This window comes from Zea mays, chromosome 1 (genome assembly GCF_902167145.1).
Source record: "Zea mays cultivar B73 chromosome 1, Zm-B73-REFERENCE-NAM-5.0, whole genome shotgun sequence".
In the NCBI taxonomy this organism is placed as follows: domain Eukaryota; kingdom Viridiplantae; phylum Streptophyta; class Magnoliopsida; order Poales; family Poaceae; genus Zea; species Zea mays.
The window spans coordinates 275,102,454-275,125,275 of NC_050096.1; the positions used below are offsets into that span (position 1 = coordinate 275,102,454).

General features: G+C 43.8%; 1 protein-coding gene across 7 annotated transcripts; it reads right to left on the minus strand.

Annotated features, from left to right (window-relative positions):
- Positions 1-446: 446 nt before the first annotated feature.
- Positions 447-21,098, minus strand: LOC100275187 (vam6/Vps39-like protein). Of its 7 annotated transcripts, none has more exons than XR_002266543.2 (13): positions 20,355-21,093; positions 17,670-17,881; positions 17,090-17,221; positions 16,857-17,000; positions 15,835-15,947; positions 11,827-12,247; positions 10,417-10,746; positions 9,641-9,862; positions 9,230-9,472; positions 8,707-9,132; positions 6,599-6,697; positions 3,436-3,691; positions 447-815 (listed from the first exon to the last, which is right to left on the minus strand). XR_002266543.2 is itself a non-coding variant. In XM_020546900.2 (13 exons), exons 1-12 carry the CDS (start codon positions 20,797-20,799, stop codon positions 3,491-3,493), a joined length of 2,988 nt encoding a protein of 995 aa, XP_020402489.1. In that variant the 5' UTR covers positions 20,800-21,074; the 3' UTR covers positions 489-866; positions 3,475-3,490. The 7 variants fall into 7 exon arrangements, 4 of the variants coding, with proteins under 4 accessions (XP_020402489.1, NP_001337975.1, XP_020402488.1 ...); XR_002266545.1 differs by having other exon boundaries at positions 459-866; positions 20,355-21,098; XM_020546900.2 differs by having other exon boundaries at positions 489-866; positions 3,475-3,691; positions 20,355-21,074.
- Between the last annotated feature and the right edge of the window lie 1,724 nt (positions 21,099-22,822).

Sequence of the window (22,822 nt, forward strand, 5' to 3'; positions counted from 1 at the left end):
ATGTTGTACGGACACTTTACGACCACTGGTCCTTCGTCTCCGACTGCTTGGTCCTTCTAGATCCGCTAACGCTAGACGCCTTCAAAGCTTACCTCACCACCGGTGCTGCCGCCTTCGGTCGTCATCTCCACCACCTTGAATCGCCAAACGTTGACAGACGATGGTCTCAGTCTAACAAAGCTTACGTTCATCGTTTTTGAAGAGGGGACTAGGGTTCATTATTGAGAAAGGGAAAGAGAGAGACGATGGTCTCAGTCTAACAAAGTTGACAGACGCGCATAGATGTTCCTATACGGTACGCATACACGACTGACAGTGACAGTGAACTCATATACCAGTATACGGCAGGTGTCCGAAATGCCATGGATGTGGAGAGAGATTATTATAATGGCAGATCTCCGAATTGACAAATTGTAATGGCGATTAAGAAGAGAGAATTAAAATGGTAGACCTCCGAATATACGAATTATAATAGCGCCATTCAAAACTTAGAGAATTATAATGACATGGATCCAATAATAATAATGTCCAAACCTATTTGGAGCACACATTGCGGCACTATAATCAAGACCATCATCAATCTGTTAACCGAAACTTTACAGTATCATTTACATTCTGTACATGAAAACCAAAAGAAAGGGGTTCCAGTTTTCCAGTACGATGGCCAGAAAACAGAGAGCGAGCACACACGCACGGCTATAAACTCGATCTCTGAAGAGAGTGAAGATTACTCCAGTAAAAACTTCTGAAGCAGTCCACTAAAATCCAGTGTGAAGCCAAAGAGAGGGAATTCCATAAGCTGGCATCAACCAAACCTGGTTTGACAAAGATGAGGATATCAGATTCGATCGATACATCATGCTACACTGCACATTCAGAAAAGCATAATGGAACAGGTGGTTAGCAGGCAGCCACATTCATAGCAATTCTTCCAAGATAATTTTTTTTGGAGCATAGACAAACCGCATCTTAAGGGCAGAACATGATAAATGGAGATGGATGTAGGTCTAGAACAAATGTCCTACTAGTTTAGGAACAGTTATGTAATCACAGTAGCAATTATAGCAACAATGCAGCATTACAATTTGGGTTTCATGGGGGGTTATATAAGTTAGGCACTTAGGCGGTGAGTAGAGCAACAACATTAGGTTACGGGGTTATATAGACTTTTTCCTAAAGCCAGTCTCAGTGGAAGGTTTCATGTCTCAACTCACGGATGCATATGCCAGTCACCATGCTTACTAAGGCGTCGCTGAAGCGACACTAAAGCGTTAAGGCGCGCTTGGATGGCAAGGCGTCCAGCTCGCCTTGCCCACGGACGTAAGGCGCGGCGGCGGAGGTCGCAGGGGCACGGCGGAAGTCGCAGGCGCGCGACGGTCACGCTTGGGGCACGCCGGCCGGTGTACGGAGGACTGCAGGCCGCACTTGCGTGCTGAGCGCCGTGGGGGAGGGAGCGGGAGTAGTGAAAAGGTTAGGACGGATGTGTCTGTGATTAATGGGCTTCTAGATGGGCCACCAAATAAAAGTCCATACCATTCTTTTTTCCTTCTCTTTTCTATTTCTTTTTTTCACAGTTTATGAATCAATGGGCTTCTAGATGGACGTTCAGAACCTAAATTTTGTGTGCAAGTATATTATATTATATATTTCTATAAACACCTCACTTAATTCTTATATTTTCCTATCTTTATATATTTTATATAGGAGTAAGGCGTCACCTCGCCTTACGCCTTTCCGTTTAAAAGGTAAAAAAAGGGTCAATCGCCTTAATAACTATGCCAGTCACAGCATTATGTAGTTACATGGTGTTGCGAATATGCCATTTGAGCAATAAAGCCACTTCCAGCAGTGCAGCACTATAAAGTACATACTAACATAAAAAAATGTCAACGAGAATAGTTTAATTTAGTTCAACATTTGTATGTTATAAATACAACTATATTAACAGGGTCATATGTAAAATAAATTACATAGTGCATGATAATCATGAAAGATATGGTGCACACAAACACTGTTTTCAAGTCATCCGACTAATCGCGATTAGTCGGGCAGGTCGCCTGGTAGTGGCCGATCAGCCGGATGACTCGACTAGAGTATCAGGTCGTCCGACTAGATGGTAAATCGACCAGGATTTGTCCAGGCGGCTAGGGTTTTCTAGTGGGCTACTGGGCTTCTATTTTTTCGGCCCATCTACAGTAGTATAAAGGCAATGCGCCACCGCCCCTTGAAACTTTTCCTCTCCTCTGCCGAGTCCAGAACATAGGCTGCGGCTCTAGAACACCAGCAGCAGCTCAAGAACACCGGCGGCGTCTCCAAAACACTAGCGACGAGATGAGCTCCTCATCTCAAGGTTCCCCCTTCTCCCCCTTTCCTATCTTTCCTATTGTCTAAATTCTGATGAATCTGAATCTGTTGGAGAAGCTGCTGCTGCTTTTTGCTTGGATGATGATATGCTCTAGGTAGTAGGTACTGCATTACTGCTTGTAGCCTTGTATTCCATATTTCAGTTTCAGTTCTGCTATAGTGCTATATGTCTATATTGCCTTTCAGTCTGTTACTCAGTTTCAATTTCATACTTTCAGACTTATATAATGCCTATTGCAGTATTGCTTATATATACATATATCATATTATATATACATATGCCCAGAAATATATAGGACGATTAGGGGACGACCAGAGGTCGACCAGGACCGATTAAGCGTCCTAATTGTCGCCCTAATCGTGATTAGGCGCCTGGTCGGTCCTCTGGAATGACCAGCTGGTCGCCCGACCTGAAAACAACGCACACAAAGATGCAAGACACATGAGATGAGGCAAAACACATGGGGATGAAATTACACTCTCAATGCAGCAGATTTCATTGACTAGGTAACTGTGCCAGTTGAGTTTCACGTCTCTTAATTTTCATACCACCCCAATATTTTTCCTGACGTGGCACTGTAGTAATTAAGTATGAAAACTGTATGAAACTTCAACTTGAGATTGGCCTAATGTTTTGGATCTACTTGCCCGTTATTCTAATATAGAAGAATTACTGCAATAACACAGGTCAGCACATACAAAGTTTCAGGTTATTTTCGTAGCCATTGCATTACTCTGCTCCTTAAAAGCATCTTGTGCAAATGACATGGCAAACAAAACCAATTTTTTTGGGCAAACAACCCCATCGTACATGCTCTAACAGGATGGTGGTATGTGAGGGGGGTGATGATAAACCTTACAGCGGTAAGGGAAAACAGCTACTGTATTCAAGGGCGCAACTATTTCCTTGTGATTTGATGTAGTTTGTGGGTGTGGGAGTTTTTGCGGTTTGGGTATATTGTATGGGTTCTTTACCCTTTTCCCTTAATACAGAAAATATATGACTTGTTCGAGATAAAAAATCTGCAACAGTCAGTTGCTCAGTCATCCATCATACTAGTGCACAATTACCTCGATATTGATTTGTCAGTGTCCCGTTCAAGGGTGTACCTGGATCACGGCCATATTATCTACGTTTCACAGAGTTTGCTCCTCTGACGGCCTTAATTTGCTGTGATTCTTTAAAGCAGACAAAATGCACCAAAGCCTGTCCATTTGGATATATTGCAAAAGCACTATTTGCAACACGCTTATGGCAAAGAGAACACGTACTATCTCCATCAATCTTCACAACAGCTTGACACCGATTATACAGATCCTCCTTGACCTGACAGATCAGTTAAGGATACAATAAGAATATTGATTGCGCTACAGAACAAATGTAGTAGATAAATGAGAACAGTTACCAAATCATTGTTGATACTTGATAGAAGCCTACTATAAATAAGCATGTGGATATAATACTCTTATATGGCGTACTCCGTCCCATAAAAGTGTCGCTATGAAATTTGTGTGAATCTAACTTTCTTAAGTTTGACTTGGTTTATATAAAATATTAGCAACATTTGCATCTCCAAATATAAAAATATATTTAATGGTATATCTAATGATAGTAATTGTGTACCATAAATATTAATATTTTCTTATATATATTTGATAAAAGTTGAAAATGTTTGATTTCTCAGGAAGTGAGAATGACATGTTTTTATGGAATGGAGTATATGATAAGAGAACTGCTGTGTTTGACGAGAGATATTTGAAGGAGAATATAATTGTTGTAATTGGATGGTTGTATTGCATTAAGCCTTAGACATTTTATATAGATACTTGGGAGACAAGGCAACCCACGGATACATATGACAGTCTACGATAAACAATATCTAAACTACCAAATATACTCTAACATGCCCCATAGTTGTAGTGGGAGCATCGCAGATGGTCATACTAGAGAAAAGGAACCAAAGGCTAACATTCCCCCGTAGTCGTAGTGACGTCGCAATGCAAATGTTGCGACTGGAGTAGGAACCAACAAAGAGCCCATGCAAATGATAGCCCTTTGTACTGATGTTGAGATAGCTGAGCTTAAGGGCGCAACTACCATGGTCGACGAAGTCGTGCTGAAGACAACCGAGGTCGACATAGTTGTGGTCAGGTTGTCGTGTTGGTGGAGCTGCAGGCGCATAAAAGGCTCCATGGTAATGATGGATACATGTCGAAGCTGTCGTCACGGAAGGAGGTGACGCTAAGGTCGACACAATCAAGGCCGTCGTAAACAAAAGGCGACGATGCAATCGAGGCAAACAAGGCAGGAACGGAAGTGTCGATGCCAAAGTCGATGCAGTCAAGCCGCCTAGACCGAGGCGTGAGCTGGGTTTGCTAGACCTAGTAACACGTCACAATCGTTGGAGTTGGAGTAGACAAAGTAGGTGGGGACGAGACGACAACGTTGATGATGTGGTTGTGCTGGACGAAGCAGTGCGAGAGCGAACGTGACAAACTCTAAGGCGAGCACTTCAGGCGGATGCTTGGGAGTGAGCAATCCATATGCAGGGCATAGTGGCGGCGGTGGATGGGCAATGGTGGCCTCACGTACAAGGGTCGCGGTGGCCTCGCACTCACATGTAACACTCTAAGTTGACGGTGAAGACCTAATCAGTAGGATGAAGACCTTGTGCGGACAAATGGCGCAAGAAAGATTGCACAACACAATCATCGATGCATGGGGAAGACGATGTAGATGCAACGGTGAAGCGGGCACATAGGCAACGGTGCTGCAGCCCGAAGCTAGCAACCTGTTGCTCGGAGATGCGCGTAGGACTCGAGCAATGGATGTCATGGGAGCCGGGTGGATCACACATAATCAGTTGTACAGACCGAGTACGCGCAAAGTAGAGCGACGATGGAAGAAGTCGGTGGACTCGTCATGATTTGTGGTGGCGATGACGAACCGACGATGTAAACTTGCGAACTAAATGACCAAGACATGATGCAAGAAAGCGTCCCCTTGGCAACGCATGCCCCTGACCAGGCCGCACCATCAAAGATCTAGATGTCGGTGTAGTCAATGCTAGGGCCAGAGCAAGTATGTGTGAGGTTAAAGGGTGATGAGCGACTCAATCCCTATTAATGATCGAGCAAACCAAAAAGGATACAACAACATCATCTCATGTAGTTGCCATGGATGCACGTAGCAAAGGCCCCCTAATCCTCATACCTATTCTTGACCCACAAGATGAAACCAATGAGAGGGAGAAAGACATAGCAAAGGGGTGAGCGGCATTGGCGGCGAAGCAAGGCTCAGACCATTAGAGTAGAGGGCATGTGGCCCGATGCACGACACAAGATGAGGTCATCATGTTGAGGTCGGCTCCTTCCAAACAAAGTGTGCCAGTTCGGTCACGTGACCTAGGCAGAGTGCACCTACGCCGTAGAGGCGGACCACACCCGCGCGGCTGACGTTGCCCATCATTGGCCTAGGTGACACATGTTGCTGCTCTTCGGTTCGCCTGGACGACAACAGAAGGTTGTTATCGTGGGCCTCGAGATGGCCAGGCGCAGCACCAACAGGCGAGGCAAGATGCAACACCTAGGGGCCTAACAGGGTAGCGAATCACGACCGATCGACAAAAAAGGTTGACCCAGGGATGACCAACCGATTGGTGTTGTTTGACAACAACAATGGCAGCCAGATCGATGGGAACCAGAGCCAAAACGGCGGTGTTGCCCTCGACTGAGATCAATCTGTCCAAGGGGGCACAGTTGCGGAAGCCAACAATGGCTAGGGGTCAGGATCAAAACCTAGATTCGTGATACCATCAAGTCTATAGAGTTGATGTAATTGGATGATTGTATTGCATTGAGCCCTTAGGCAATTTATATAGAGTATAGGACTTGGGAGGCAAGACAACCCATGAATACATATGGCACCATACACTATATAAACTACCAAATATACTCTAACAATATTGAGCACGTGACAAGATACAATTATTAATCTTGTAAATCTAACTTAATTGGCATTGTCTCTTTACATGTGCACAAAATGACTAGCATCATCATCATGACATTTTAGCATTGGATTGGAGATGCATACTAGAGTTGCAGGTCATTAGTCATTACATAAAGGGGCAAATCTGCACAGGAAATCCTAAAGCTAGCATCTGTTATAGTAGCAGAGCTAGGAGTATATCTTGGCAACAAGAGTGAAAAAGCTACAACAGAATGTCAAGCTAACCTGCAAGTTTGCCCGCAAAATCAAGTTTTTGATAACCAAATAATTGCGCCGATGTTCACTAGAGTTACGCAATAGTGGCTCAAGAAATGATACAAGATCCTGCAAGTGTTCATATCAAATAATTAGAATCTTGAGGAACCTCGGCGATGATTATTTTGAACAATGTGAAATTAAATTGCTGAAATAATCAACAGTGGAACATAAGCATCAGAAACTGCATAATTGTTTTCTTTTTTCTTAAAAAAGGCACAATTATGCCTATTGCAAGAGACAGAGTAACAGTAAAGTATAATAAATAATAAACAACAGATTTGTGCCACATATACAAAAATTAGAAGAGTAATACTCACTATAAGACGTTTTAGTTTTTCTAGATACATTGCTTTTACTGTGAGACATAACATATACCTGAGTGAATAGCTTTTGTGAATAGCAAAAGCTATGTATCTAGAAAAGCCAAAATATCTTATAGTTTGGAACGGAGGGAGCATATCAATGCATCTTCCTTAGTAAACTTCAACATGGAAAAAATCATATAACAGCTTGTCCATTTCTACAGGCTGCAATACAAGAAATCCTTGTTTCATCCTGTGTAAAATTTGGATAGATGCAAGATCCTATGCTTAACCATCGATTATTGATGCCTTATGTGGGTGGCACATGTTGGGTTTCAACTCTAGCCTAGCTCAACTTACTTGGAACTAAAAAGGCTTTGTTGTTGTTAATGATGTGTAAAATCCTCACTATTTCTCAGTTCACAACAGTGCATCACCGATATATTACATAGGGTCAGTAGCATTAAGCACAGTTCAACCATAAGTTCATAACATCAGGATTTCAACTGTTATTCACTCCATGCCATCCCGTGATGGTATTGAGGGATGACTCCCAAAAACTGTATGGCATGGAGTGAAGCAATTCTAATCTGGGTGGCATCCTGTAAAAGCAGACTTGTTTGATGAAAAATAGTTAACAACAAACTTACTGCCACGTGCAGGATCTAGGTGTATTACTGTTCACGCAAACAGTCCCCAAGCCTTGTCCATGGGGCTAAACGCTCTTTGTTATCTTTATTCTTTAGTTAGCTAGAAATTAGAAGATTGGATAACAAGGATAATATTACTTCAGATTTTTGGGGGTTTGTTACCAGTAGAAATAAGATTAAGATTAATGTGTTAGGGGCATTGCTATATGAGGAGCTGGCAACCATGATGGGGTAAGCAAGAATATTATCAATCTATAGGGTTGGTATCCTTCTCTGCTTTTGTGGTGCACCTGCTGCCTATCAGCAAGGTCATACTCGGGTTAGGGCAATCTAGATCAAGTTCGTGGCAACTGGTATCAGACTGTTCTGTTTCCATTTTCATTGGTTCCCCAACTCAAGGAATCATCGACCTCTCAGCCAATGTTGCTGACATCTCCACGATGCGACCAAAGCGATAAAGGACATGGTGGCACCGCAGCCAGGGGGAGTGGGGCGGAACACGAACATCAGCAGCAGAACCGTCCCTGACTTGAGTACAGCAGAAACTGCTACTCTTCCAGGAGATAAGAGGCACTGTTCCTTCCTCAAGTAAGGCAGTGTTAATCCTCTCATTGACGTTGGCAACACAAACACCGTCAAAAGAAACAAGGTTCCAGAGCCCTTCCCAGTCATCATGGGGCCAACTTGAGTTTCAACTGTGGCCACCAGCAGCTCGAGGATAAGCAGTGCCATAGAATGGATGGAGTTGTGACACAAACAGCACACTAGGCTTCTAGCCTATGGGGTGAGATTGAATAGCAAGGATAATGTTAGTTCAGATTCACTAGGGGTTTGTTACCAGTACATATAAAATTAGGTTTGATCTGTAACATTGTTAGGGCCATGCCAAGTAGCTCTATAAAATGAGCAGATAACTGTTATGTGGTAAGCAACAAGAAGAATATCAATCAATTAGGGTTAGTGCCCTTCTATCCCTGCCTCTGTGGTGCGGCAGCAGCATATCAGTGAGGTCATACTGATTAGGTTAGGGCCATATAAATCAAGATTCGTGATACTTACACATTTACCCTAGAAGTGTACATGATCAAAAGATTCATACATAGTATACCAAGGAAAAAAATACCTGGAGTTTAGTATCTCTTGGTAACAGCCTAAGAGCCTGAGCACCATTTATCCTGTCCCACCGTTGGCTCAACAGTTCCAGTGCTTCATTTAACATTATAGGGCCTCGGTCATTTACATCATCTCCATCACCATCACTTCGGCCACTATCTGTTCCGCTGGGGCTAAAGCGTATGTCATCAGCCCCCTCAATCTCTACAACCTTTTTACCTACGCGACCCCCTTTGGGCTTAGTAGCACTAGCCTTTTGGATTCCAGAGTATTGTGATGCAACTGGAATAATTTTCTGCTCAAATTCCTTTTCAGCTTTTCTTGGGTTCAGATGAATCTGTAGAAGATTAAAATAGATATTTGATTTGGACGGTTGTTGTTCTCTTTCTTCATAAACACGGTCACAATATGCAACTGCTCGCTCTGGCATCTGAAGCTGCAGTGGCACAAAAGATATTTTGGATAACCTAAAAAAATAATGCTTAACCAGAACTCAACAATGTCAATGGATCAAGGCACACAAAAGCAAATACCTTGTGAACATAGAGAGAGAGAGCTCTGAGGTGTTGATTTATTTTCCCATACAATATAGCTCGCTCCTCAAAAAGAGCGTCCTGGGGAAGGCGCTTAAGAAGTGCGTCTGTATTGTAACCTGAATTGCTCTCCAACGTAGATATTAACTTCTTCCGTGTTGGGGAATATGTCTTCTCTGTCCAGTTTCCCTCTTCCTTCAGAATCTTGTACCAGTCTAGAACTTCAGAAAGGTACAGTTGTACCTTCAGATCAGAAGATCCAAATGTCAGAACATTATCCATGCATTAATTGTACTGTGAACTTTGTATGATCAGGTTAAGGAAACAAAATCATCTAACAAGCATGAAATGAATTGATTAAATATGAATTTTCCAGAATACTAACACAATAACAATTGAAACTGTATATACCAGCTCGTTTTGCAGATTAGGGTTGATCCCAGTATCATTCATTGAGAGCATTAGCTCTAAGTAAGTTGACTGCAAATTTGGGGCATGCTGCTTCAGATATGAATTTACCAAATCTGCTGGAACATTTTCAGACAAAAAGAGCTCAATAGTTTCTGATGGGTTGCGCTCAAGGACGTACAAGGAAGACTCTAAAACCAGCATTGGGTCAGATCTACAAAGGGGCTGGAAATGAAAATGAAATCTCGAATCAGACATATAAAAGTATTAATTTGTGGCAGAAAGCAAAATGATTTCAAGACATCAAAGCAAAGATCCAAATGATAAGCTTTAAAAGATATCAAGAGATACACAGTAAAATATCACTATGCAGCCAGTTTTGCTAGTACTAACGATCAATTGTTGGAGGACAACAAAAGCGTGAAACAGAACATGATAGTATATTGAGCAATTATATGTAATCCTACCACATATCAAATAAGCTTTCAAGTATACAAACTGTTTGGCCTACTGATCGAAGAGACATCATGCAGTTGGATATAATTACAAAATATGCACAGAGAAACTAGTAAACATGAGTCACACCTTGAATTTAATATTTTAATAGTGCCTTAAAACTTAACCTGTTAAGTTATCAAAATAAAGCATAATTATTCATGAACCCATCTAGCTTGTAGAAACAGTGGTTATGCAGCAGATAGAACACCATTTAGCAAGGCATGTAAGATATTTGAGGATCATTTGAGCTAAATGCGAGCAAAAGGACATAGAAATAATACCCTGAGATATTCAAGTATCATTTGAGAGTTAAATTTTTTATTAAAATATGTATTCTCCATTTCAGATTTTGATTCTTCAACTAATTGATTGAGTAGTTGGAGAGCATCACGGTGCATTTCATTGCTTTTATAGAGTTCAAGTAAAACCATATATTCTCTCCTTTCCTTCAAAAACTCTTCGCATATCTTCAGGTCACAATAATTGAGTCCTTTCAACAACTCTATTGCCCCTGATGACTGCCCAGTAAGAATAAGAGCTTGAAGCAGACAAGTATCCAGTACAGTTGCCATTTCTCTAGCAATAGAGCTTGTATGTGTCTGAGCTCGTTTCTGAAAATAAAAGAGAAATTGATTGGTAAATAACTGATATATTGTTAAATTGCAACCATCTACACAATTGAAAGACACCATGCACACTAACAAGTAACAAGTTTACAGTGTCTCAGAAATTTTGGATGCAGTATCCTGACCCATGACCAAAATCTACAGCTATATTCCAGAAATGCAATCCATTATGGACCAAGTCCCAAGATAATTGAAAGTTGCCCAGTTTCTAGCTCAGGTTACCATATGTCCTTAATATTTCTAAGTATTCCAGTTTAACTCAGTTTAACTCCTACATAAACGAACCCATATAGCCGCTTACTTTCTTCCATTCTAAATTTACCCTGACCTAACTGTACAAGACACTGAAACACCCCCAACAAACCAATCTAGAGACCAAGGAACGAAACTTCCACACTTCTGTCAAAAAAAGAACCAAACAATTTTCTGTCTAGGGATCCTAAAATGAATTTGGTTGTAGAAAAGGCAAGCTGCAGTTCAAAGGTCAATAAACAAATAGCATTGAAGCAAACACCAATTCTAGTGTCAAGAATCATTCTCGGTCTCATATAAATATATGAAATGGGATATACTTATACTCCAAAAATCAGGTCATGTTAATATCTAGTCAGTTTCAAGTTCGTTCTACTATGTATATGTTTAAAAAAACTCGACCTGTGGGGGGTAAAACAGCCCTCTTGCATTGTATTAACTATTAAGAAGACCTTCATGCAGGTCGAGAAAAAATCCCGGACCCCTGCTCCACCCATACACAACGGCATTATAGCCCATATGAGAACGACCATGACCAGGGCCGGACCTTGGACCTACGTTTTGGTGTGGAATGGATGAGGGGATTTTTTTAGCCGTAGCTTGAAAATTTGATCCCATGGAGAGTCAAACCTAGGACCTGAGTAGTGCTACTCAAGACTCACTCAAGCGGTCAAGCCACCAAACCTACTCAGATAGAGACTCCATCACCTGTGCATATATTATTAGTTTTTGATCCATGCAATTCCACATCTGTCACCAATTTCTACTAGTTAACTTGCAGCAAGACCAAAACAGAACTTGAAAAGTCACTACCTTGCTCAGCTTCTTTGACTTATATGGCTCAGATAATTTTAAGCTGTGGTGAACAGCTCCAGAGACCACCTCCTCTGTTACTTCAGCCGTCGCTCTCTCAATTATGCCACTTCTTTTCTTCTGCAAATACTTCACAAGGGCAGCTAGAGCATTGTGACTCATTTTCTTTACCTCCAATGGAGATTTATCATCTGGTTCTTGAAGCTGTAAAGAGTATGATTCCATCTCATCTGTCACATCGGAGGATTCCCTTGCTAATTCTGGCATGTCCAGCAGCTTGTCATGATCACCTATAATATTTGTTTGAGGCAGAACAATAGATGGGTACAGAGATAACACGTAAGTAATGTCCACATGTGAATCTGAAAACTGTTCCATTGCCTCCTCATAACTCCCGTTATCGAACAAAAAGTGTCCATATCTAATCCACAAAATCAAAAGGAATAAAGGATAAGATATTAAGATGTCACTTAATTAGGTTAATAGAATCAAATGCATAATAACAAAATAATATGATGTTGGCTTCTAGTAGATTTGATGAATTAGTAGCTGAGATTAACGACGAATTCCCTTTGAAACGGACAGCATTTAATTTTTCAACCACTGTTCATAGTTGTTCACTTTGATGTGGTATAGTTTACAGAAATGCAAAGAACTATAGAATATGCATTTCCATGAGTGACCAAAATTGAGAATTTATGTTGACAGAAATATTAAGGTTTCAACCATATTTTTTCCATTTATTGAGTGTTAAGTATTGGCTGATAGAATGTTCATGGAAAATTCAGAATATCATGCTCTGACAGGCTTGGAACAGCTAGACGAAAGACGAAAAGGATATATACGTTGGAACTAGGGTTACGGAAGTAGTACGAGTGGTAGGTTTGGGGTCTAGGACTAGGACCCCAGCGCTTGGGTGCCGTCGTTCTAGGGTTAGGGCTGCTGGTTGGGAGAGGCGTGGCACTGTTCACGCTGATGAACAGCACCTCTGGATGAACAGTGCCGCGAGGATGAACAGTGTACGAACAGTAGATGTGTTGGGGAGGCCGGCCGCATTTTTTCCCCACGTATGGCAAGAGAGAAGGGATTTCCTTCTAATCTCTTGCTTGATCATAGATTGATACATCTCTCATTATATAGAGAGGTCTTACTTGGCCCCTACGTAAGCGACTAATTAACCCTAATGGGCTAAGGCCAATAGGCCCTTGACTCCTTTAACATTACACCCCACTTGGACATGCAGCTCGTCCTCGAGCTGCAACCTAAAGATGACGCTAATGATGACTCCCCTAGACAAAAACCTAACACTTAAAAGTAAGCCTTTTACATCTCAGCTAATTTTGTTATTCCGAACCTGAATTCAATGTTCAAAAAAGCGCGATTAAGCGCCCGCCTAATCACGATTAGACGCTAAGCGGCATGTTAGCGCTGCGCTTAGGCCCTGGGCGGTGGTTTCCGCGGTGGGCGCGTGTAGGCGGCGCGTGATTTGCGCTATGCGCGCTGAGGCGGAAAGGAGGCGTGTGGAAGCGGGGTTCGGCGCGCGGGGAAAAGGTGAGCACGGAAGCTGCTGCGCGGGAATAGAAAAAAGCTGCTGCGCGGGAATAGAAAGTGAATAGGAGGGAAAGAGGTGGGAGCTGCTGTTGCCCGGGAGAGAGTGAAACAGGCTGGGAGCTGCAGCTGCTGTTGCATGGAAGAGGAGGAAAACAGGGCCGCTGTCAGACTGGTCCTCTTCCCCAGCCGTCCAGGGCCGCCACCATCGGTGTCCTCTTCCCCTTCTGGTCAAGTCGTCCAGGCCACCGGGGTCAGCGCCTCTCTGCTCCTTTTCCCTAGCTATCCAGGCGTGCTCTCCCTCTCCCTCTTCCTCTCCCTCTCCCTCTGCTCTTGCTCTACTCCATCTCTTTTGTTCTATACTTTTATTCATTATTCCAGGTAAGTACCCCTAATTCCTAACTAAAACTGTTTTTTCTGTGCAAATATATATATTATATTGTATATTCCTACAAACGCTTAAGCACGATTAATCTACGCCTAAGCTCTCTAGGCGCTAAACAGTGGCCTAACGCCCGCCTAACGCCTAGCGCTTATTGTAACCTTGCCTGAATTAGGCTGTGACTCCTTATTTTTGAAGCCTTAAGATAAGGCGGACACCTCCGCGCATTGGATATGCATGTGTGCAGCCACCTGGATCCCATGGACGCCATCTGGACGAAAGGGGAACACGTGGATGGCCACCTGGAATGGGTCGCAACAATGACTAGCGGAGGTGCCCTCGTGGCGGCCGGTAGAGGAATGTGGTGGCGCTAGGCAGTGCGCCCTCGTCGATGACAAGGAGGGGAGCGCCTTCCCTACCGCCGTTGCCGTAGAATTGGAGTTCGTCGCCCGCGGGACACGCACCATGCTCGCGCTTGGAGACAACGGCCCAAAGCGGTTGCTGATGGCCATCCGACAGGGTGAGGCCGCGTCCCCTTGTGCTGAGGTCGACCGCCACCAAGGCTGTCTCGAGCATCTGTCGGTGCACCTCTTGCAGCCGCCGACACACTAGGAGGTCACGTGCGGCAGCCTGGAGCCGCACCGCCGCAGACACCTTGCAGGCACTCGCCCGCGCAATCACCTTCCTCACGGGACCATCTTTCCCATCGAACGTGGGGAAGGATAATTTGTGGAAGTGGGGGTGGTGGTGTGTCAAGCGCCTCAACGCTCAACGTCGCCGGACCGCGACTACGTAACTCGTAGCCGCGCTCCAGGCCTTCGCCGTGAGTTCTCACCGACGTCTTGAGAGATTTGAGGGAGAGAAGCAACTTTAGGATAATTGATCTTGCTTATTCCTCCAAGTCTGATTACACGGCATATATATAGCCAATGGCCCAGCCTGCAAAAGAAACTCCAATCTCTCCTCTAAAGGAAACTCCAATCTCTCCTCTAATTAAGGCATGCAAAAAGAAACTCCAATCTCTCCTATAATTAAGGCATGCAAAAGGAAACTAGACCCTAACTTTCCAAAACTTAGCCACTGACGGTGGCACCTGCCTTGGCCGCGCGCTCCGCAACCCTCCTGGCGTCACGACGACGCATATAGGTGCGACCGTACATGACATGGTGATGGCGCCTGCAGTAGGGTGATGATGTGCACGAAGAGCATCCTCGGGGAAGCTGGGGATCAGGGATGGGGAGTGTGGGAAGGCGATCTGGTGGATGGGTACAGGTATGGTTGACGATGGTGGCACCAAGGAGGAGATCGGTGATGAAAGGGGTGTCGTGGCAGATGGGAAGGGAACGATGGCGGTGGTGGTGAATGGCCTGTTGAACATGCTGGTGAGGGCGACGAACAGCTGAATCACCAGCTGCTGGAATGCCATGAAGTCTGCCTGTGAAATAGGGTTGGTGGCAGCAGCCCTTGCATCAATAGTTGTGGCGACAGTGGAGGTGGTGGGTGGTGTTGATCCTGGCGGCACGTCGTCGAAACCTGGCATCTCCTATATCAAATTGTTGGAACTAGGGATACAGAGGTAGTACGAGTGGTAGGTTTGGGTCTAGGACCAAGACCCCGGTGCTTGGGCGCCATCGTTCTAGGGTTAGGGCTGCTGGTTGGGAGAGGCGTGGTACTGTTCATGCGGTTGAAGAGTACCCGCGGATGAACAGTGCCACGTGGATGAACAGTTCGCGAACAGTAGATGGGTTGGGGAGGCTGGATGCAGGGATTTTCCCACTGCCGTCAAGAGAGAAGGAATTTCCTTCTAATCTCTTGCTTGACCATAGATTGATACATCTCCTCTCATTATATAGAGATGTCTTACATGGCCCCTAAGCAAGCGACTAATTAACTCTAATGGGCTAAGGCCCAGGCCCTTGACTCCTCTAACAATATACAAACTTGTAGTATGTAATGATAAAATATAGAATAACTGTGGCCTTTCTTTTCTAATGTAGAATCCAAAGATACCTTATGCCACTAGATTCCAAATCAGTATTATTGTAGGCTTTCTTTTCAACAGAAAATTACAAACATACCTTATGTGTATTGAGCTTTCCTTTGCTGCCCGTAAATTTGAATCCTCTGGTGGAAGTAGCTTACACAATGCTAGCGCCTCCTCAAATTCTCCAGAAGCGGTCAATTGCACTATCTGTATAGCAAATATGGAGGAGTGTGTTAAAGAAGTAAAGAACAAATGCTGCAAACAATCACCAAAAATTAAGATGGATAAGTTACATTTACTTGAATTTTCAGATAAAATAGCTTTCATTAGAAATATTAAAGGCCTCAACACTATAATCTACTGGTTCAAATTTGAGATGGCCTATGAACAGAAAAGGGGTACACATGTTGACACTATAATCTATTGGTTAGAATATGACATACATAGACTACAGCCTTAGTTGTCCAGGATCGATTAGGATGTTGTGACTGAGTAGGATTTCTCTTGTAATAGGTGGTTCCTGCCTGTATAAATATACAGCACCGTCGAACCTAGAGGCCAAGACAAGCAATTTAATATCCTGGTGTCGTGTTTCTTTCAACTTTCCTATGGGTTTATAGATGTTGCAGTTGGCTGGCCCATATTTTATATAGAGTTACAAAATTTAATTTAATTTGATTTTACTTACGGTTTCTTTTTGCTGTGGGGGTCTATTGAGAACAGGTTTTGTCAAATTATATCAGGTTCGATTGTACAAGACATCATTAACCATTAATTGATCTAAACAATGGGCTTTAATTCTTATTATATGAGTAGCAGAACAAAATTGACCTACAAATAGAGTTGTGACATGAATTTTCTCAAAAGAAATGAGTGGGAAGGTAAAACCATAACAAAAAAAAACATGTTAAAAAGAACCAAGTGCTATATCTGTTAAAACATATATCAATGTTGAACTGGTCTTAAAATCGTATAGTTGGTTACCAGCCACTAATAGTCTAACAGAGTAATCAGAATTTGTTTTAGCCTGGGATGGACAAAATGATAAAGACAGCATACCAACCAAAATACTAGCACCAACATAATCATCATAATTAATAAACTGGACAAGAATACCTGAGCTCCAATAGGAACAGGCAACAAACCATGAACAGAGTTAGATAGAGCAGCAAGTATACAGTGGTCAGTTTGGACAAGCTTTTGAACATCACGGAGCACAACTGTCTGAACCAATGCATTGGGGGGCCTAAGAGAGCGTATCTGAAACAGTATCAAGTCATGACACTTATTACTATGATACTTTACTTATGCCACTAAACATACCAGATAGGTAGATAGCAATCACTCACCTCGACATGTCGTGGCAGGCGGGCCACGGCATATGGTTTATGTATAACAACAGAAGCTGGTGTGTCTGACCAAATAATTCTGCCGTCTTGAATAAGTTTACCATTTTGATCAACGAATACCCCAATGTTATCCTAAATAAACATACAGTACTATAAAAAACTAACTGAAACTAAATAAGAAAGGAAACAAGAATCCTTCAAGAAGCTAGTTAAGTGTTGGGAATCTCAATGGCTTCAAAAGAGATTCATATAAAAACTATTTCATTCAATATCATAGTTTGCACTGATATATTGGAAAATTTCTTGCTGGTATCAGTGCTATCTTAGTACATGAAAGCTAAGGGTCTTACATCAACTTTGACATAAACATTTCAAAATTTCACAAGATAATGTTCCACTGTCCTTAAATTAGAAAATGGTAATAAGTACATTGTTAGAACATCTGCCAATCTTCTCATAAAGCATAGAATGATGTCACTTGAACCCTTGAACCAAAAAGGATCACCCATCTAACAGATTTATGAAATGGAACAGGAATTGGACACAGCATCACGAACATTGAATTATTGAAGTATTATACCTTGCCAAGGATCAGTTCCCCAGTAAGGAGAGGCACAACTAAAGGAGGAGCGATCCTCCCAGAAGAAAACACTTCTGTTAGTGCCCCGGTCATGCTATTTATTATCATATATTCCCGCCTGATTCCAAGACATATGTTATCACCACACCAGGCCATTGATTTCAGAATATCTGGCACTCCAAATTCCTTCACTTCAACAAATTCTCGCCCACCTGACAAACAGAGACAAAGACATGTCAGAGTGACATCATTGAAATAACCAAATCCCATAGTCTATAACATCTCTTATCTTTGTTTCTTTGTCAGCTTACATTTGCTATACAACCTTACACAATTCCATTAACAGGTACCATATGGAACCAATATTTTAATACCGACACAAAGCGACCTCTATCCTTATATCGATACATCGAATGTTGGTAACCAAATATAAGTATTGTTCTCTGCCTGCACTTGGGACAATGCCTAGATTTTTCTTCTTGAATTTTTTTTTTTTGTGCAGGCCATTTACCTACCATTAGTTTCAAGAAAATTAAGTATAACGCATCAGAAGCTTTCTCAGATTATAAACGTGGATGCAGTCAAACACTGCCTGCCAGCAAAAAAATGAAAGACATGGATTTTCATGAAATATATTATGTTCTCACAATTATATAAGGCACACGTTTTTAATAAAGTGGAACAGGGAAACCATACCTGTCGAAGAACTAGATCAGGCTACACATAGATAATACCAAATTACCAATGCCACTAAATCTAAAAACAGAATTTCAAGAACAGTGTACTAGGGTTTTAATGGGCTCAGCATGTAGACACGTGAAGACTAACACTGACTAGAGATGAAAGGAGTTACTTAATGAAGAGGGTTACTTAGGCACTGTCTGGCATGTCTCCAACTCCGAATTCCAGAGTCGAGTTGAGTTTAGCCAGCCAAACACCCCAATTCCACATTTTTTTGGAGCAGCCCAGCTCTCTAGTTCATTTTGAGCCTGGAGTTTGGAGCACCTCTTTTCCAGCTCCAAAACACTCCAATATAAGTAGACATGGAGTTCTATATTATTTACCCATCAATGCCATCCATTACACAGAAAAAATGTTTTGTTTCATTCCGGGTAACCCTATCATCCGTCCTCGCGCACGCAGACGTCGTCTTCTCATGCAGGCCGAGCGCAGAGCCGCCGGCTTGTTCTCCAGGCGCACGTCGAGCTGCCCCTGCCCCCGCAGTTCCTATCCTCGTTCTTCTCCTGCGCGCCCCCGACGCCGACTTGTCCTGCGCGTCACCGCCTCTGGCTGTCCTGCGCGCCACTGCCAAGGGCTGCCCCTGCCCCCTGCAATGCCCTGTCCTCCGGCTGTCCGCAGGTCTTTGTCAAGAAGCAGCATGGCGAAGATCCCAGAGGACCTGGCTCTGAATGTTGCATGTACCCTGAGATACGAGATCAACATGGGGTTTGGTACCTTAAGGGAGATCGGTCAAGGCCATGACCTGAAGAAATTTCTGATTGTATGTTGATTGACAGGATTTTGTTCTGTATAGACTTCTGTTAATTAAGGCAATTCTTTCTGAACGTATCTAATATGGTTATCTCTATTTTCAGGTAATTGCAGAACTGTAGATCCTTTCTGTTCTTGGGAGCTGCTGCAATTTCCTCACCTTTGATGTGTTAAGAAGCACTATCCAATTATGGCTTTCTTTATGCAGTTTTTATGGTATTGTACACTGTGCCAGTCAAGTCCTGTACGACAAGCATGAGGATAAGGTTGATGCTTTTGGTGAGAAGGCCATGGTCGAGCTAAAGAATTACTACACCATCTTTGGTGAGAAATGCCTATCAAAGATTCCGAAGGGCCCATTAAAAGACAAGAAGCAACATTAGAATAGTAGACTCAGATAAGGTCCTCGGTGATTTATCATCTCTTTTGATCATTTCTTGTCGGTTTTGAAGGATGTATGTGATTCCATGCCTCCATGTGATGGTAAATACCTGGAGTCCTGGACGTGTTTAGTGTATTAGTGTGGTCAGTAGCAATGTGCTCTAAATTGCCTGAGGTTACACTGAATTGTGTTCTGAAGTCCATGTTCAACATTACCCTGCTTGGAAGGGGTGGTTTCCTCGGTCATTTTATTTCATATGCAAGGCGAAATTATTTGTATACAAATTGTTTGACTCAAAAATGGAACAAAGGGCAAGAATGTCAAAGCAGCCACAAAAACCTATTTTCTGGAGTTAGGGACACCCTACTAGCCACACACCTCCTCCTAGTCAGCTCCAATCCAACTCCATGTGGAGCCTGCTTGTGGAGTGAAGCAGAAATCTGTGGAGTTGGAGCCATGCCAAACAGGGCCTTAATAACACCATGGTATGTTTCTGAGAGAAAATTTGACCGATCAATGTGAAGTTCAAAACTCGCGATACAGTTTTGAAACTTAAACAGATTCACTAATTGAATTCCTACGGTGTTGCATCACTAAAACTGCAACTACTCGATTTTATGCCAGTTTTATACCTCTTTAAGAGAAAATCGATCTGGCACCCGCACTCCACAACCTAAGATAATCTCACTTCCAATCCTACAACTCGAATTCTACCAAACCTAAACCGATCGCGTGGTCAACCCCATGGGAGGAAAAAACAAACTAGAATCTCAGTAGTAACAAACAAATAGGCAATGCGAATAAGTTCTCACTGTCGAGGCGGAAGACGGTGAGTCGCTTCTGTCGACCGACGGCAAGGAAGCCCCGCCGCTCGTCCCAAGCAAAGACGTTGGCCCCCTTTGTCTTGCTAGAGACGACAGCGACGGTCTCGAGCCCGGGGAGGCGGTGGAGCGCGATCCACTCGGAGAGCGAGATCAGGAGGTCGCGGCTGGCGCTGACCTCCATGGCTAAGGGCGGGCGCCGCCAGAACCGCGGCTCCTGCCGCTCGAGCGCGTAGGGCCCGTCCCACCGGATCTCGCCGCCGCCGTCGGAGGGGGAAGGAGCGGAGTAGATGCGCAAGGAGCAGTCGGAGCCCCAGAGGAAGCCTTCGGTGTCGGAAACCGCGACGAGGAGCTTCCCAGCGTGGGAGGCGACGGCCTCGATGTGGCCCGGCACGTCAGCCACCAGCTCGACAGCATCGTACGCGCTGTGCACCATGGCCGGAGGAGGCCCAACTAAGGGAGCGGTTCCCCACGGATGTGTTAGACGGCCACGGCCGTCGCCGTCGTCCGGCGAGGGAGGAGGGCCGCTTCGAGTCGGAGGTCGAGGCGAGCGCCGAGGAACCGATGAGCGTATACCCGGTTTGGGAATTCGGAAGGAAGCTAACCTCAACACCAGGCCCCTCCTGTCAGTGCCTCTGCGCCTGCAGAACTGCAGAGAAGACTCGTCCGGGAACCTACAGTAATTTTGTCTTCGATTCTGAATATGTCTTTTATTATATCATCTTACTCCAAATCAAATCATTTCATACTACTTACTCATTTTTTATCTTAGCCTCCGTTTGTTGAAATTGAATTTCATTTTAATAATATTAATAATCGACATAAACTAATTAATTTAATATATTTATATATATGTAACATATTTATATATTATCTTAAATCATATTAGAGAGATAGTTATACATTACATTTATACTATAGAGAAGCAAGTAGAAGAATTTGTTATAAGTTGTGAAAGGGAAATGTGCCCATGGGCCATTTCTAAGTATTTTGGTGATTGAGTGCCAACACAAGTGCTTAAGTGTAAATCTATGTCAATTGATGGACAAAGTGCAAATCAAGTCTAAAGGTATGTTTCTAGACTTAGTACATTGTTTTGAGAACTAATGTATTGTGTCTAAGTGCTGAAAACAGGAGAAATCAAATTGGAAAAGAGATGGCTTTATTCAGCCAAAGTCTGCTCAGTCTGGGTGCACCGGACAGTGTCCGGTGCGCCAGGCTGGCTCTGGCAAACTTGCTGCTCTCGGGACTTCGACGGCGGTGTACGGCTATAAATCATCGGACTGTTCGGTGATGCACCGGACTATCCGGTGAGCCATTCACAGGCGAAATCGTCGTTCTCGGGAGATGATTAACGGCGTACGGCTATAATTCACCGGACTGTCCGGTGGTGCACCGGACTGTCCGGTGAGCCAACGGTCAGCCGGGCCAACAGTCGGCCGAGGATTCCGCGCGTGACGCGTGGCCGAGCCAACGGTCACAAGGGGGCACCGGACTGTCCGGTGTGCACCGGACAGTGTCCGGTGCGCCAACGACTCTGAATCTGCAACGGTCGGCTTCGCCAAATAAGGAAAGAAATCCGCACCGGACAGTGTCCGGTGCGCCAGGCGACTAAAGGCAAGAATTGCCTTCCTGGAATGCTCTCAACGGCTCCTAGCTGCCTTGGGGCTATAAAAGGGACCCCTAGGCGCATGGAGGAGTACACCAAGCATTCTCTAAGCATTCCTAAGCACCAAGACTTCGATTCCGCGCATTTGATTCTTTGCGAGAGCAACTAGAGCTCTATTTGAGTTGTGAACTCGTTGGGTTGTGTTGTGAGCTCGTGTTGCGACTTGTGTGCATGTTGTCGCTCTGATTTTGTGTCTTGTGTGCGTTGCTTATCCCTCCCTTACTCCGTACTTCTTTGTGAACATCAAAGTGTAAGGGCGAGAGACTCCAAGTTGTGGAGATTCCTCGCGAGCGGGATAAAGTAAACAAAGCAAAACATTGTGGTATTCAAGTGGGTCTTTGGACCGCTTGAGAGGGGTTGATTGCAACCCTCGTCCGTTGGGACGCCACAACGTGGAGTAGGCAAGTTTTGTACTTGGCCGAACCATGGGATAAACCACTGTGTCTATTTGTGTTGATCCTCTTGTGGTTGTTGTGTTTTGCAAGAACTCCTCTCTAGCCACTTGGCCTCATTGTGCTAACGCTTAATCAAGTTTTTGTGGTTTTAAGTTTAAGTTTTTACAAGATCACCTATTCACCCCCTTTAGGTGCTCTCAATTGGTATCGGAGCTGTTCTCTTCAAGAAAGGGACTAATCGCCCGAAGAGATGGATCCTAAGGGCAAGGGGATCGTGATCAATGATAAGGAGAGGGAGTCCTTCGTCAACGAGCCGAAGGATGACAAGCCTACCGACTCGGGCTCGGGCCACAAACGAAAAGATGGGAAGAAGAAGAAGACGAGGCGCATCAAGG

What these genes read in the sequence shown, in the direction of transcription:
- LOC100275187 (XM_020546900.2), bottom strand. Translation starts at nt 20,799, where the DNA reads ATGGTGCACAGCGCGTACGATGCTGTCGAGCTGGTGGCTGACGTGCCG. An exon ending in TCTCTCTCTATGTTCACAAG is followed by an intron (nt 9,133 to 9,229) that starts GTATTTGCTTTT and finishes GTGCCACTGCAG; the next exon opens with CTTCAGATGCCAGAGCGAGC. An exon ending in CAAGAGATACTAAACTCCAG is followed by an intron (nt 6,698 to 8,706) that starts GTATTTTTTTCC and finishes GAACACTTGCAG; the next exon opens with GATCTTGTATCATTTCTTGA.